Source organism: Athalia rosae, chromosome 1, assembly GCF_917208135.1.
Source record: "Athalia rosae chromosome 1, iyAthRosa1.1, whole genome shotgun sequence".
Classification (NCBI taxonomy): domain Eukaryota; kingdom Metazoa; phylum Arthropoda; class Insecta; order Hymenoptera; family Athaliidae; genus Athalia; species Athalia rosae.
This window is the reverse complement of record NC_064026.1, coordinates 22,577,391-22,594,396: the sequence shown is the minus strand read 5'-3', so window position 1 is coordinate 22,594,396 and position 17,006 is coordinate 22,577,391. Positions and strand designations below refer to the sequence as shown.

Here is a 17,006-nt window from a genome sequence, read left to right as displayed (position 1 = left end):
TCCAGAGCAACGATGTTCGCTCAACTTTGGACCGCCCTGGTATACCGAAGTACACCGGTGCTTGAATAAATATGATCGTAAACAATTTTCGCTTTTGGCAGCGGGGTGTAAGTTTCGTCGGCGGATTTAGAACCGGGGTATCAACCATATGGCGTGGTCACATGTGCAGCCTTCGGGGTACGTACGTACAGTTTCTCTGATCGCAAAATGCAAATATATGCACATACTTGGTTAACAGATCAAAAGATTAAGAGAGCGCATACGGTCGGTAATAAATAACCACCACTTTCATTCGCTCGTAATAACTGTTCAAAATAAATGCATCGATGGAATAATTCTTGACGATGTTCACCTTCCGAAGACTTTTTTTTCCTGTTCGCGCTGTTTCTTGCGTTGTATGAAAGCTTCGAAGACTCGAGGGTTGAAACGTGCGAATCGCCGCGGTTGATCGGCATTCGATCGCGTTGAACAAAAGTTGTAAAAACTATTTTACTCCGTTAGGGTGATGTATACGTATACGAGTGCGTCGATTGTACGACGGCGTCGCAAAATGTGTGACTGTGGAACCAAATTGAAAACCATCAAGCGGTATTTATCTGATTTTAATTCCATTGTCCAGCATGGCGAATCGCGCAAAACTAGCTAATCAAGAACCCATTCAGTCCCACACTTTGGAGGGCATTGTGGGCAACGCGTTATTAAAACCTCAGCCGGAGCAAATGAATTGAAAAGGGCGTCAGCAAAATACAAACCATTGGCCACAAGCCAATCTGAAAACTATTCTGTACCCCGTCACAATGCACCCCCATCTTTACGAGGGTCCCATGGGTGTCCCGTGGATGATGTTCGTCCCTTGGGTATCCGTGGGTGCTGCACGTGTTGGTCTTAAGAATCCGATATATTTAGTCAGGCGTGTAGTACACGCGATGCGTGCGTGGTCGTGTCCTGAAACTATGTCTATAAGTATATCGTGCACGAATACGGACGTCGAAACGATCATCTTTTATATTTTCAGGTCGTCGGTGTACCTGTGAAACCTACAAAGTTTCGAAATTGTATTTCACGGTTTCTTCTCTATCTTTGACTCGTAAATTAAGGAAACGATCTGAAATTTACCGACGCCGTGGGTCACCGCTATTCGGAGCGATAGCCACTGCCCCTCAGATTCAGATCCCGCGATGTATAGTTAATCATTGCTCTACACCCACTTCGGCGAACATATTGCGTTATCCGATAATAAATATGTTCCATTATTCAACACGTATAATCTTCGTCGCCGCGTGGTCCCATCGGATCACCCGTGAGTATGAAAACTATATATATTTATTTATTATTCATCTCTCCGAACTACAATACGTGTACACATATATGACTGGCAATTCATGAGATTTTATCGAGACAATATTTCAATGAGGTTTGGGTAATGGATTTTCCCTCGTTTCTCCTATGCGCCCAGACCCTGGATCTCACTTTATCTCGTACCGGAAAGATTTAAATTAATTCGGAAGGATGGATCTCGCGTTGGTCTGCGCGAAAAATTACCACTGCAATCCAACGGTGCAGGTGTAGGCGCCAAGATTAATTTTGCATACATACCGATACGATATCGAGGGTATTACACAAACCTTATTACAAGTTGCTCCATCTTCAAGATGCTCTATTTTACATGCCACGTCTCGAGATATTAGGAAAGTTCCGAGAGTTATCCCACGGTAAAAGCGATGCGAGAGCCGATGGGTATAGTTGTGTCAGAAGTAAATTCAACGAAACTTTTCAACCGGTGCAATCTCAGAAGAAGGGTACGCGAGTCGTTACACCGTAACTAAACCGCACGGAATCGTAGGCCCGTTGAATACAGTCTGAGAAAATAATCATCGATGTCTTTTTTATTTTCATTATCATTTTCACTTCGAAACGAATAACCTCCGACTCCCTCAAAGTTATCGTTAGACGAGGCGATACAAGACTTACACGACAAAGATGCCTACTTTTGTCGGGGCAGGATACCCGAGGACTCGAATTTGAATACTTGAACAGATGTGCGACCACGGTTGGTCCGTTACGGTCCATTAAATGTTAACTGTTTCAACATCCTCTCTTTTGTCACGCTAACGTCGTTTAATGCTCGCTCGATTGATATATTCTTCGAGTGGTAATTACAAACCCTGGCATACGTTCGCAGCGATCGATTTAACCCCGCGACTAATTGCCACTGCATCGGTGAAATAATGTCCTTTCGTTTGGACTTCGATGCATTACCTATACGTATATACGTGGATATCGCGGTGCACGTCATACATATACCCACATCAGTAGGTGCATCTATCCACGTGGACAATAATACGAGGCGATGATATGGATATGCGTAAATAACGATTATACTATCGGCTGAAATGATTGCATCTACGCAATTAGAGCTTGCGAAAATAACGTACGATGTGAAAAAAAAATTCAAATCATCCGGACAAAAAACTCGCAGGACATACGTTTCGCTGCGATGATAGTGGATCGGTTGTTTTTGTTATTTTGATCGGACGAATATTAATTACCAGACTATTGTTCATTCACCACAAAATCCCCAAATGAACCATTCGCGGGGCTGGATGGAAACGGCAACATCAATTTTTCTTTTATAACGCACCCCCATCAATGAGATTTATTATATAGGATATGACTGCAACAATACGGCACTGAAATCGGCTCTGAAAATTTTACGCGATATACCCGTACACGGGACGCGTTTTCCAATTTTGTTTCCAATTGTAGGTACGGTGGAAAAAAAATCATGATGTGTACATGTTTGAGTATGAGTATGAGTGCGAGTGTGAATTTACGTACGTTTACGATGTGAGTGTATGAGAAAGAAAGGTCCGAGGGTGGCGCAAAATTAATAGGAAGTGCCATTCGTATTGATCCTGATTGCCGCGTATATTTTTCAACTAAGTTTCCATCCTCTCCCAAATGATTGAGACATTTGCCCGCGACATTTGTAGATCAGCGTTCATTTTTATGATAATTCATTCGGATACAACAAATTTCCCCAGGTGTTAACACGTAGCAATATAGTATATTTACTTAGCTGTGATAATTCAACGTCATTCGGGAAACCTCAATTCCTGAAAGTTCTGGAGTCTGTGGACTATTGTTGAAATCAGAGTCCATTCATTCGCTAATCCAGCATGATTTCCTACAGGAATACCGAAGCTTCAGCTGTACGTTTCTCCATCTTGTATCGAGGTGAAAATGAATTCGACCTGCAATATGCAACACCTTTCCACGAGGTGGGAATTCCGGTAATCGGTTGCGTCGGTTCGAGACTCGGTCCGCTGAAGCGATTCTACAATAAAACTAGAGCGAGGCCAGAAGTTGAAACTTTTCAAATTCACGTTCGGCATTCAAGCTGCGCAAAAACTCGGCAAATCCAGTATACGACTGACTGTACAACTACGCGGATTCGAGCATATTATTTCAAAACTTTCGAAAGACGCAACAGCCGGCTTTTCCTAGATTTCATTGACTCCCTCGGGTATATTAGGTTAACTTGTACCTTTGCGAAGATTTTTCTTTGTAACTCGTGTGAAAATCACAAACTTTAACCATAAGGTTCACGATTTCATTCAAACGCGACGTGCAGCTTAGAAGCTTATTGCAAGCGTTGTAGCCGAAGGTATCTATTGAGAAAACCCAACGGGTGTCCAAATATTTCAAATTTGACAAAGACGTTCTTATACAGTGAACCGTTGTGTTGGTGGTTGGACGGCTTTTAGCTCTATACGTATTATGGTCAATAATTCAATGAACATCTCACAAAGATCTGTGACCTGTCGGAGTTTTCATTTGATGAACACGCTGTCACGGCCAATATTGAAAATCGAATTGGCCATTACAAAATGAAGTGTAATGCTTTTCGCACGAACGCCCGTTCCAAGTTTGCATTTTTTTCCAGTTTTTATTCAAAGATAACACCTCTAATTACCTCTAAACACCACTCTGAAAAGTCCGTATGATCCCCGTTTTGAGATTTGTGCAAACATTGATCTTTCTTTCAAACGCTTCAGACCAGCGGGTTCCACTCGCGGTTTGCACTTGGTTTATTACCAAGTCTCTGTTAAAACAACCTCACACTGTCCATACTGCGGAAAGGAAAAATGGACTGAAAAAAAAATTCCCTTTCGGAGCACTTTTGACTTGGTTCATTTTCCGTTGCACCTGAATAATACCTTCCTCATATTTGCATAAATACATAGTTCACCACGTGATATACACGTCACGACATTTGAATTGGCAAAAAAACTGAAAATCTGAATGCGATTTGTTACGCCATCCCCCATCTTTAACTCCGTACAGTTATGATCGTGGTGTTTGCATGGTTGTGACTGCTTTGACCGAACTCTTCCGTTTATTCTTTAAACGCGAGCAACAAGCTCAGCAGCATTCGACAAGGATCAATTATTTCAGGAAGCGAGTAGGATCAAAGGAATTCCTCCGTGCCCTATATCTATCTCGTGACATCCACTCTGGAACAGCCACACTTTATGATGACCCCGAAATATAAGGGGGGCACGCATGCCTTGTCGGGTCAGTTAGTCTTTGCTTCGATGACCCTGGTGGAACGAACTTCCCTCCTTATCCTTGTTTTCCCCTCTTCGTTCATACGACTGACCCCGTCCGGGTTCGTCAATAAACGTAAGCCAACATCTGTCTGTTATTGTTCGTACTACATACCAATACAAGGGCTGTACCATCTCGAGATATTAGTCGAAGGATGTCGTTGTTTGTGTGGAATACGCCTCATCCAACTTTTAGAATCGCTGTATCACAGAAATAGTGATTCTTCGGAAAAAAGTGTAGCAACAATTAATGTAGATAAACGCATGATCTACAATTGGTTCAACCCATTTCTATGATGAAAATTTCCGTTTGCCAGAAAAATGTAAAGAACCCATAATTCCGACCCTTGATCTTGACTAGTTTGTTGTCGTTGTTGGGTGAAAGTGTACCCAACGCCTGTACAAATTTTCAGCTCTATGCGAATAATTGTTAATTGAAATGTCTACCTTGACCGTTGATGATCCGCATCAGTGTTAAATGGATGGGTAAAGAAAGTGTCTGAACGGATACATCCGAACGGCGACTACACGAAACAACTTGAGGAATTTGATCTCCGGAGGCTGAATGTAGATGCAAGTTTCCTAACCCGCTGGGAAGGTTAGTGAAGTTAGTGAAGCCAAAGTTGGTCGTTTGAGCTGTATCTGGTTAATACAATAAAATAAAATTATTAGAAAGAAAAAAGAAAAACTACGGAAATTGATTGAGTATGACACAGACATTGGGTCAAAGTATGGAATATGGCGAAGCTTGGGATGCAAAGATTGACGTAAAAGTCATAAGGAGATAGGGATGAGAAGATGTGTGAAAAAAACATTCACGAATCTACCAGGTAACTGGTTTTCCAGGTATAGGTAACGGTGAGAAGCCAGGCGACGATAGAGTGCATTGCCAGCGGCAAACCAAAATGAAGTAGCTGTAAAATAATTGAATATGTAGAGCAGCCTCCGTTATTTGGATGGTTCGAAAACCACGATCAAAGTGATCAAATGATGAAACTGATTGCTATCCAGTCTGAATAAATTTTCGAAACGGTTGCAAATAATTGATACAATAGACAACTGTTGTTCTGAGCATTAAACGTAAAAAACTAAGTTATTTTTCCAAAGTGCGAGATATTTAGCAATTATTCGTCATGAGTGACACTGGGCCGTTTCATCTATGTACAAGTTACAGGCTGGAGAGTTACTGAAAAATAATATCAGCATTCGCAAGACGAAGTGTAAGTATTCGAAGTGAAGGTCGAGGGAAGGTACGAGATGATCCCGTTGTTCCTATGACCTGATTGATTAGTGTATAATCTATACGACAAACTTACCAGCAGATAACGTTCGCGCAATAGCCTTTATGCATACGATAAAGATATAGAACTTGGCGATCAAGATGACTCCTATTGATATAGATTGATTTAATTCATAACATTAATTCATGACCGTTGATGAGCGTTCTGCAAATTAAGTTGCAAGGATAAGTAGGTTTTTCTCTTATCAGAAGCGGCTAGTTTTCTTTACGTAGTGGACGAAAAAAAAAAACGATTTCTGGATATATCATGGCTACATAGAGTTTGTAATGTAACCGTAACTCGTCAACTCCTTGTTGGTACCTTGTTTCGTTGGCGAGGTGCGATGAATTCTCACTGGAAACCGATTGAATAAAAACCTCGACAAAAGCAGAAAGATACTAAAAAATATCGAAATTGGTTTATACATCGAACCATCAAAAATAAAACGACCAATCTACACATATTATTTGTAAAGAATCGTTGCTCATTATTCGAGCACCACACTCATAGAAAGATGAAGGAAATCTGTGGTGTTGGGTTTTTTTTTTTTATTTTTTGGTTTTTATCACATGGAATCCATTATCCGTTGTTTGAGCTTAGACTTTGTCAAAATAATCTACATGATCGCCTGACTTGTAATTTTGTGCATTGAGACGTTCTATGAGTCGATTCACCGTTTGTTCCGTCGTTAGTATGGGGTACGTTTTCTCAATTTCAGCTTTTAGTTCTGGAAAACTGGCGAACGCTCTTTGTAGCAGTTCCGTGTCTACTGGACCGGGTGAATAATTCATGACATTCACGTCAGGGTATTCCAGAGCGAAGACCTGAAACAATTCTTGAGAATAATGATATTGATCGAAAACAGGGCCGTTCAATTTGCAAAATTGTAAATTGAGCTAAAGGTGCCGTGAAATACAAAAAGTAACACACCCTGAAAAACATGGCCCTTGCAGCTTTTCCTGTGCAATAATATCCAGTTTTGGGAACGGCATTGATTGCAGCATCTGATGTCAGATTGATAACAAGTTTCTGAACTTTCGTATCGTTTTTAAAAAGATCCATGAACACTCCGTTCAATATGGCTGGTGCGAACAAATTGAGATCGTAATATTCTCGCCATGTTTTGTAGTCCGTCATTTGGGTCGTTAATTTTGTATTATCTCCTACTATTCCCGCATTGTGGACCAGTATAGCCTTCTCAAATTGTGCTGTTCCTCCAGCACCTAGGGAGCTCTTGACGATAGCTAGAAAAAAAATTCTAATCATTCGCGGGAAATTCCATGTAGTATAACGAATTGACGAACTCGATGACCTTTTAATTGCTCCGCGTTAGCTTTGGCTAGATCAACACTCTTAGTTATCACCTTCACGCGACTTGGAATATTCTTGGCAGTTGCCTGCAAATTAGCTTCGTTTCTCGCCAATAACAGCACAACGGAACCATCGCCCAGCAGAGCTCCGAACGATTCCGCTATTTGTTTGCCGATACCTTGACTCGCTCCCGTAATGAGGAGATACACCTTTCCAGATAGATACGACACAGGCATGATTTTTGGTTGAAATGTTTGACTTCTCGCTAGATGTACTGTATTCGTTTGAACAGCTCTTGACGAACTAACCGGTCTATATGGCGAGGTGTGCACTATCTGCTTAGATAAGACGAGATATGGGATCTAGCTGCAACTTCATAGGTTCAGGAATTAGGAATTGCATAGTTTGCTCGACTGTTGTGCAGTTAGGTTTTTCGATTGATAAAACGAAGATAAATTCGTGCGTTTATCAATACAAATATCACGTGCCGATCTAATTTTTGTAAAAACCTGACATTACTCAATTGCCTTCGCGATTATTGCTATAGATACCATATCGAATACTCGTTTCATAATCGTTATATCTGCACACATAATCTAATTGTCCTTATTTATAGAAATCTGATACCGATAAAAATTTTCGATTTCAAGATAGTCATTGATACTTATAGGATGCGATATAAAATTACTCAGTTTTTATTTCAACCAACGAATCTATCGGACAACCTAGACAAAAGCGAAGTATAATCAACTTTCTGACCCTCGACTTTATATGAGTGTGTTCGATTCGCCTCCAGATTCTTGGACTATCAAAAATCAGCGATCCGCAAAAACTTGCCGAAACTAGCTACACAGGTGGTGACTGGTGACTTTGCGAAATAAGGGTAGTGGTGTTTCGCTGACGAGCATCGCGTTCGCGAAACTCAGTTGGAGCTATAGCTGCCAGGATACGACCGTAGTCGGGGAGGTTTCCATCCTCGCTCGACGACGTTATAACGGAAGTGCAATTTTCCGGCCAGCAATTTGCCGGAAGCCTCTCTAAGCATGGAGGTGGGCTTCCGTCTACAAAATGCTAATCCCGTGCAAACAATCTTCCTTTCGCCTTGAAGAACCGGATTCTCACCCTGTAGACATTCGGTGCTATATTCGAGCGGCTGGGCCCACGAGAATTTAAAAAAAAAACCACGAAATATCTCGGATTCACCTACCTGCCCGATCAAGATTACATTTTTTCGATTTGCATCGCTACGTTCTGTCAACGATCTTCTCGTTACAATTATAGTAAGATTTGCAAAGGTGTCTGCTCGACATTCGGTGATGACAAATAGCAAATTAAAACCCTTCAGCCACATAGGTGCGTAATGATACTCCCTTGTCGCGTCTAACCCTCGCGTTTATTTCCCGTTTTTCTCCTTTCCTCTTCAACTGACGGGAAGCATGATGTATCCGAGACGATTAATCGTTGGTCATTCCACTTCGGTCACTCAACCATTACTCTTCGGTTCGTTTTTTCACTCATCGTGTTCGTGACACAATATTTTGAAAAGTATTGTCCCGGGCATTCGTTGCCTCAGGTTTGCGAGTCCGCTCACTTTCACGCACCTCCGCGATAGAATCGGTCAGGACTATAGCCCAGATTCTAAAATTTCTCGGAAGGCGAGGACCCCGGTATTCATACCTAGACGTAGGGGAGACCGGGGCAAGTTGGAGGCTGGGGCAAGATGACGAATTGATTGTTTTTAGAATATTTTGACAGATAGCGCCGGGTAAGTTATCAAAAAGTGTTAAACACTCTTCTACGCAATAATATTTGCGATATAGCTAGCGTGGCAAGGTCATCCGGCTTTTTTACGGAGGCATTGTGGTTTCAGACGTGTGCGAAGTAATATCTGGAGCTCAAGAAAATAGTTGTACGCAACTACAGATAAGCAAGATCGGACTTGTGAATTAATACTTTATTTCTATACGCATATAGATCCTAGAGATCATAGAATCTCCGAATTTTCACCAATGTACTTTTTGTGGGGTTCTTTTTTTGCAAATAGTGGCAAATGGGGCAAGATGGTGGGGGCAAGTTGACGGATCGTCCTTATCGAGATCTTTGCATGTTGTTTAGTTAATTGATATTTAGGCTACATGCGATTGTGCAGCTCATTGAATAAATTGATAAATAAATAAATGAATAAATTTATTCACGATTCAATGTTGGCATGTTCTAATGTCGAAGGAGCAGCTCAGTTCGTTTGCGACCAGTGTTAATTGTATATCTAAGCTAAACTACATAAACTATGCGTATTTGTATTTTCATATCTTTTATGGATTTGAATAAACTGAAGTATATTTTGACGAAAAAAGTATTTTTTTAGGCCCATTAAACCAAAATCTAATATTCGTCAACTTGCCCCGTGGTCGGGGCAAGATGACGAATTTGCAGAATTTCGGAAAAATGGAAATTACATAGTTTGTGAATGATCGAATTCAATGTCAATTTTTTTTTTAATAGCTAACATCTCATACTTTTGAAAAATACCAACAGATTTTGAAATTCGCTTACAATCGATTAAAAAACCGCACTTGAAGCTTAACGTCTCCAACTTGCCCCGGTCTCCCCTATAAGTACGAAAAATTGGAAAGGTGTTTGGGGATGTTACGCTCTCAACTTCGCTCCGCCCGGTTCGTTCGGTGAAACATCTCAGAGTGTGGAGACTCTCACCGAAAATTATATGCTTCGTAGGATGCTGTCAGTTTATGGACTACTCAGTTCAAACCTGCTGTTTTCGGATGAATTTCTACCCTCCATAACCTTTTCTGGTTTTCGTCATGTTATATCCACGTGGGAATCTTTCCTCGCTAATATGGAACCTAACTCTATTTTCCATTTCTTTCTCCGAACAAATGTTTAATTACGGAATTTTTTCAACCCAACCGATCGAAATCAAGTTACCAGTCTCAAGATGGTTATCTGGTGAGCTGTGGTAACAGATCAACAAAATTAGTGGTTAATGATAGGTGCGGGTTAACAAGATTCATCGTTTAAATGATATAGCGTTGTTCCAGAATGTTGATAGCTGTGCAAACAACGACGCAACTCGAGACGTGCAATGATAAGTAAGCCACCTGCTATGCGTACTATTTCTATACGCCATATCGATATGCCATATCTAATCGGTATGAATGATTTTATTTCCTATCCATAAATAGTCAACATCGGATGAAAGTTCGTTCGTAAAACGAACACTCTGCAAAATAAATTTAATCGAAACCCACTTTGAGTATTTGTGAAGATAATCTGTATCCTTGATATCGCTGATTTGATGATTTAATTGTTACCTCTTCGGCGTACACGTTTTTCACTAAATCAGGGCCAACCAAATATTCCAAGCAAATAGCTCATGCAGTGCTCAGGTGTTCTGTTTGGGAATAAGCCATTCCGCACACATTGGTCCTCCTGTATGCACAGAGAGAAAATAACTGGCCTTCAACCCGCAACGATGCGTATGTACATGTATACACGTACATGTGCGTGTGTAATACACGAATCGCTTGATTGTAACTACCAGTGTTTCCCCGGACGACTTGCGGCCCTATTACTTGGGGTAGGTTCGGATCGGGTAGCCAGGGTTTTGCCGCCCAGACCCGGTGCCCTGAAATAATTTACCCCTCGTGTGTACCCAAGGATAATTCCGCATAGTCCTTGTAAATACGCCACCCACGGTAACCCCCCTTACCCCGTAATATTCCACAGCGATATTGCAGGTTCCACAGTGTCCCAGTGTCTCAGACCAACCGAAACACGCGACCTGGATGTACGCGTTTCGCTTCTGAATCGGCTTAAATATTTTTCACGCGTGTAACTCACCGACGTTAGATAGGTTGCGGGTACTTTGAACTTGTTTGAAATATTTTGTCGCGTTAGAGGCGGACGAATCGAAGTCTCCGTTCTTGTGCGAAATCTATGAGTACCGCGAATCCAACATCTGAGATGAATTACGAACGCGAATTCAGTCGGCCTCGCGGTTCGCACCCTCCGCGAAGGTCTGGGCGGTGATCGGCTCCCGGTGTCCTAGAAAAATATTTTTTCTAACAAGTTGAGAGACCTACGGTGCACTTAGGCCTACGTATTGCGATCGCTGCAACCGGAGAAGAGAGTAAGAAATTCCGTTGACTTAGGATGCGAACTTACGGTAATTAAGAGGTCCGTGGGACTCTGCGTAAACATTTTCTAATCAGGTTAAACACGAGAGAGGGGTATTCTATGCGAAAGAGAATTGAACGACACCAAATTTCACCGAAATTCTTTAATAAAAGCCGACAATTTCTCGTCCAACTGTTCAAGGTAGCGACTTGAAAGAAAGAGCTTCAATCAACGTGGGAACACGTTCCAAATATCACCATTTTTCTATCCAATTGGTAAATGTAATCACACTTCTTCCTCGATACTCCGCCCTTTCGAATGAATAATTTATGGGAAATTAAATTTTTATAAGGCCTCATATTCACCCTTTCTTACACACCCGTGCATTCGCTCTGGATTCCATGTGACCAAATAAATCTGTAGCAGCAGTTGTTGTGTCGCTGCAATCGTCGTGTCCGTATTACAGCTAATCCACTCATTTGAATTTAGATACGGTACAGCTTCGTAGATTTTCAATATGCAATTTTAAGGTCACCGATGGGATCCATTCGTTAATAAATAATCTTGGGATAGCGAATGAGTAACTATGAATCCAACAAAAATAATTTCTCCTTTTTTTTTTTTTTTCTTCTCGTATTGGGCATCCCAAATATACGAGTTCCGTTTTTTTGTCTACTCACGATTGTTTCCAACCCGTTCGGTAGTTCAGTGTCTATACGGAGTCACTTTAGTGATATTTTAGAAGGTTGCGAGGCGGTAATGGCGTAGGCACGTCCAATGTGTAACTTTCACATGGACCCTCGGCGATCAACGTTCAACCCCTTTAGAGCTATAAAACTGAATACACACGCCCTGCGACGGTATTGAACACGCGCTGCTACGCGATAAATTGAATGACATAACGTGCCCTGTGTAGAGAGGCCGGAGATAGAGAGGATCGAAAATGAAAGAAGAAAAGTAAGCTGGAGTAAAAAGCAAAATAGGAGGAAAAAAAAACAAAAAAAAAACAAACAAATAAATAAATAAAAACGCTGTAATAAAATAAAATGATATAAAAAAGAAGTTTGACAAGGCTAGTCGTAAATTTCATCAACCGTGTTTGTCTAGGCGGTCTATTCGTCTGTAACTATCGTGGCAGCGCGAGTAACCTAGGTAAGGGTTTATGATACACTAACCCCCGTGTAAAGTTGTTGTAGAAGCAGAAGACCGTATTCTCGACTATCAAAATATTTTTGTTGTAACCGTAACTGGGTATTCCATGAGGTTATGGAGTTTGTTCGAAAAGCTATGAAATACTCTGTGTGTATAATAAAGGATACGATACGTGTATAAATTGGTGCTTTTTAAGCTTATACAATTCTTATATGGTACGGGGATCGCGTAGCAGCAGATGGTTTCGAATGGGCTATTAAGGGGACATTCTGTTGAGGATTAAAACGTAGGGATTAAACTGGTATTTAATCCTTTGAAATAGACCCCGCACGAGAATAAGGATTATAGATACAGCCTTATTAACAAGTGCCACGCAGCCGGTATATAGAATCTGGCCTATTCACGCGTGAATAAATAAATATCTATGTATATATACTTAATTCATCTACGTGCGTAATATACGTATATTTCACACACGACACGTATCAGAAACTTTGGATTAAGGTGGATTTTGAATTTACGCGACAATTCGTTTATCGAAACGCCGATCATTCGCCCCACTGAATTTAATTCGATTCGGAACACTCTCCGATTTGTCTTCAAAAAAATCTTAGTGGAAGGAATATTCGGCTGAAAATTTTATCGGCAATATATTACTTCACATCTCGAGCGAGACCGCGGGTGTCGTCGCGCCAATAAAGTCGCAAATTCACGAAACATCTTTTCCATTCCGCGGCTGGGGATATTTCTCTATGATTTTCCAAAGCCATAGTTTAAGCTGAAAATAATCGGGTCGCGAAATCCCTCGGATTAAAAACTAAAATTCTCTAGAAAGACTGGATTAGAGAAATTTTGTGGGCTTTTTCTGCCGGATGCCACGAATAAATGTAGATCAACTCAACGAACGACATACATTGGCTGTAGGCTGGTCCGTTTGAGTAGAGTGGTTAATCGAAAGCGACCGACATTTGTTTCAATTGCAACTGTAAGGCCACCCATTGCGTGCTCGACGGTAGATTTTAAAGAATCGAGTATACGCATTAGGTTGCGTTGCATCCCTACCAACGTACGAATGGTCAGAAAGTAAGCAACTCATCGTTATAGTCATAACCCATTCGATCCTAGCAGGGCACTCGCCAGCAGGGATAGATTAATGTTGTGAATCGAATGGATCTGGTATACACAGCTATTCACTTCTTACGGATGTAGTAATCATTTACGCGGTTACAGTACGTTGGGTGGTCAATAATAAAAGGTAGGGAATTAAGAGTTGTGATTTAAACTCTGACATTCCCATGAAATATGGTCAGACCGCGCACTTTCCAAGGCGAAAACGAATTGATGTGGTGATTAAGATTATTTATTTAATTTGTATCTCATGATTTTATTGTTCGTTATACTTCTAAGGGCGAGATGTGAGGCATTAACATTATTTTTCATTTCCCTGGTCCGATTAATTTACCCTCGATGATCAGTTAATCAGGTATTCGCCAGGCCTTGCAATTTACAATCTTCGCCGTAGCTGTGATATTTCGTGTGCAGCCTTGGCGTTAATAAAACTCGCGCGAGGCACTTTGACGAATTTTACACCGCTGAACCACGCGGTTCGAAAGCTTCTCCATATTTGATACTGGATTTGGATTAACATTCGATACATATTCATTCGCCCGTTCTTCTCGTACGCTGAAAAAGGGGTAATGTAGTTCTCTTCTGACACTAGCCGTGATTTAGAACCCTTCTTAACACTGCGGTAACTCAGGCGTCGCGTGTAAACCGCTCGTATTCCGTTGTCCGTTTCTGACTTCAACGCCCGGGATTAAATTATTATAATTAACGTCACCGCCTCCGTTTGATGTGCTTGAAAATCTGTTTTTTTTTTTTTTTGTCGGATCACACTCCAGCGGGATATGGATGAAAATTTTTTTCATTCGTACGCAAAAAGATCCTTTGAAATAGATAGTAGCTCGTTGTCAGCGGCAGATGTTATATGGTGCGATTAGATTTCATGCTCGGCGAAGCGAGCTTCCTATCAATAAGCGCTTGCTCAATATATTAATACTCTACTATTTTTTTCCCGATCAACTTACACGACGGCCAAGACGGCATATTACAGAGTTATTAATCGTGGCTGCAGGCTACCATCTCCATTCGCGCACCTTAAACGCCGAACGAACTACTCGCGGTACCCGTGAGCACCAACATGCAGCAAATACGAGACAGCTAATTAACCGAGAGTTATGTTCGAGTCTTACTAACGGTCAACGTTTTCCACTGAGCAAACACACGTCGTCGAAATTCGTAATAAATTAACACAAGGGACATCGGATATCGTTTCCCGAAAATTTTACACATGATCTCCACTTTTCCACCGAAATGATTATAACTTTACCTGTACGAACCCTGACCAACTCGGTCGAAAACTTAGTCACTTCAACCGTGCCGAAAGTCGCAATTTCATCGAGACTTATTAGTTCCGAATTTTAATGAATTTGAGGTGAAAGAGATTTTCATTTTTGTCGTCGGTAGGTCAGGCACCGGGGGAAGTTTGGCCCTCGGATCTCGTCGCGATTTTCGTGGTAGAATATTCTTTACCTTACGATATAACGAACCCTCATCCGAGTCTTAGAAGCCAAAGCGAAAGGAGATGAGAAGAAAAAAAAAATCACCTGCATTGGAGAAGATCCATCCCATTGATAACCGTGATACATTTTACCAGAGCCGCTTGGCTGGAACCATATAAGGGCCAGGGTCTGCAGCTGATGAAGATCATCACTGACCAGTAATTAATAATACATGATTTGCATAATCTTTCACCCACGTCGGCTTCTGTGGCGCCGACGCGCTGAGGTCAGTGAGTCATCTTTGTCAGAAAACGCCAGTCCATTTAGCACGAGATATGCTGCCGGACCGCATTGTACAAGATCAGGCAACGAGATTAGATTATTTTTAATACACCTTTTATCATCGTCTCGTATCATACACGCGGCTGCGGTCTACACCGATAGTCTTTCCGACCGAGCGATAAACATTTCTATCGCGGATGATAAATTCGTCCGAGTGTCTGTCCGCGACTTTAGTGCACATCTACTCCTTAAGTAGTTCGGATGAAGTCGACGAAAATTTTTGATCAGCTTCGACACTTTCGTCCATGTCGGTCGAATTTCTTCTCTCAGGAACATCGTGTCTTTTCGTCATTTCTTTTCGCAGCGCATCCATTATCGGTTCCGAATGGCATTTGTCCGCCAAGTAGTCCATCAGTTCCTTAACTATTTTGCCTCTCGGTCGGGTGAAGAAGGCTCCAGCGATCTCGTGCACGTTAGAAGAAGGTTGCTTCGTCAAAATATGTCTGGATGATGCAGGGAAAGCAAAAGAAATGATCAGCCGGAGATATTTGCATTTGTAAACGCGTCTTCGGTATCAAAATAAATTCACAAAAAGGTCAAAAAGAATCACTGAACATTTCCCCTAGATTTCCCGTTCCGTCAATGAACGAAAGAGTTTTTCTTTAAGGGAGGGCAACTCCACAGAACGATGTAGAAATTGAAAAACTTGCCTCAATAATATGGAGATGAGCCCCCTGATTTCTGGGTGAGCTTTGAAATATTTTTCATTTTCTATACGGTGAATCATTTTCATTTTATTCAGAGTTTTCTGCTGGTCTGGTTTGAGACTCCCAATATCGTAGTTTCGCAAGCCATGCGGTGGATCCGCCGGATGAAACGCATGCTCTTTTAAGTTTTCGAACGAATCGTCCGCCATGGCGTTTCCCGAAGTCTCTTATCCTGCTCGGAAATAATTTAGCCCAAGTTCGATGTGGTTAGGTCTCAATCGATGGTCTCGGTGCCACCGTCATATTTACCGTGAAACAATAGCAACGGAGAACGATAAAAAAAAAAGTGAAAGTAGCGCGGTGTGGCGAAAATCACGGATAGATTGTTCAGCATTTACGAAAGACCACATCGAGACGGGATCATTGTTCTTAGATGGTGTTTGCATATAATTACTATGGTTATTCCTATAAGGGAAAACGTGTTGTGTAACGATCTTCGAGGGGTCTCCGGGTAAACTGTGAGTAGGAACTCCGGGTCGCGGATGCGCCTGGGAATGGAATGAAAGAAAAAAAAGAAATAAAACTAATAACGATAGAGCGAGGGAACATTTTAGGGCGATAAAATTTTCATCGGATTCAAAAACTCGTTGTCCGATGTCGGATCATCATAATATTGGGATTTTTTGTTTTCAAGGCTCACGCACGTGACTCGGAAACATACGAGTCGTGAATTTTCGTGGTAATGTTAGCGAAGTCCGGTAGAAACGTGAAACCTCACAAGTCCAAATACATCTAGTATACATGTAGCTTATGAGAGAGAAGAACCGAGGGTATCAGGAATGGCATCGAATCGGAGCCGTTCCTCGTAAATATCGACTAGCTCTCCGATAAAATTCACCGACACGTTTTACAACTGCTTCGTAATCACGACGCTTCCGAGACCCTCTTCTTTCCTTTCTCTCGGTCGAC

At 41.5% G+C, this 17,006-nt stretch overlaps 2 protein-coding genes across 2 annotated transcripts; both read right to left on the bottom strand.

The window, feature by feature from the left end:
- Nucleotides 1-6,414: 6,414 nt before the first annotated feature.
- Nucleotides 6,415-7,541, bottom strand: LOC105691343 (sepiapterin reductase-like). Its single transcript, XM_012409750.3, has 3 exons — nt 7,203-7,541; nt 6,821-7,134; nt 6,415-6,714 (listed from the first exon to the last, which is right to left on the bottom strand). Exons 1-3 carry the CDS (start codon nt 7,435-7,437, stop codon nt 6,487-6,489), a joined length of 777 nt encoding a protein of 258 aa, XP_012265173.2. The 5' UTR covers nt 7,438-7,541; the 3' UTR covers nt 6,415-6,486.
- Nucleotides 7,542-15,176: 7,635 nt separating this feature from the next.
- Nucleotides 15,177-16,371, bottom strand: LOC105691351. Its single transcript, XM_048660018.1, has 2 exons — nt 15,957-16,371; nt 15,177-15,896 (listed from the first exon to the last, which is right to left on the bottom strand). The coding sequence occupies exons 1-2, from the start codon at nt 16,244-16,246 to the stop codon at nt 15,572-15,574; spliced, it is 615 nt and encodes a 204-aa protein (XP_048515975.1). The 5' UTR covers nt 16,247-16,371; the 3' UTR covers nt 15,177-15,571.
- Between the last annotated feature and the right edge of the window lie 635 nt (nt 16,372-17,006).

Coding starts and splice junctions, on each gene's coding strand:
- LOC105691343 (XM_012409750.3), bottom strand. CDS start 7,437: ATGCCTGTGTCGTATCTATCTGGAAAGGTGTATCTCCTCATTACGGGA. Junction 7,135..7,202: donor TAACGCGGAGCAATTAAAAG/GTCATCGAGTTC, acceptor TTTTTTTTCTAG/CTATCGTCAAGAGCTCCCTA. Junction 6,715..6,820: donor CAAGGGCCATGTTTTTCAGG/GTGTGTTACTTT, acceptor GAATTGTTTCAG/GTCTTCGCTCTGGAATACCC.
- LOC105691351 (XM_048660018.1), bottom strand. CDS start 16,246: ATGGCGGACGATTCGTTCGAAAACTTAAAAGAGCATGCGTTTCATCCG. Junction 15,897..15,956: donor TCATTGACGGAACGGGAAAT/CTAGGGGAAATG, acceptor TTGATACCGAAG/ACGCGTTTACAAATGCAAAT.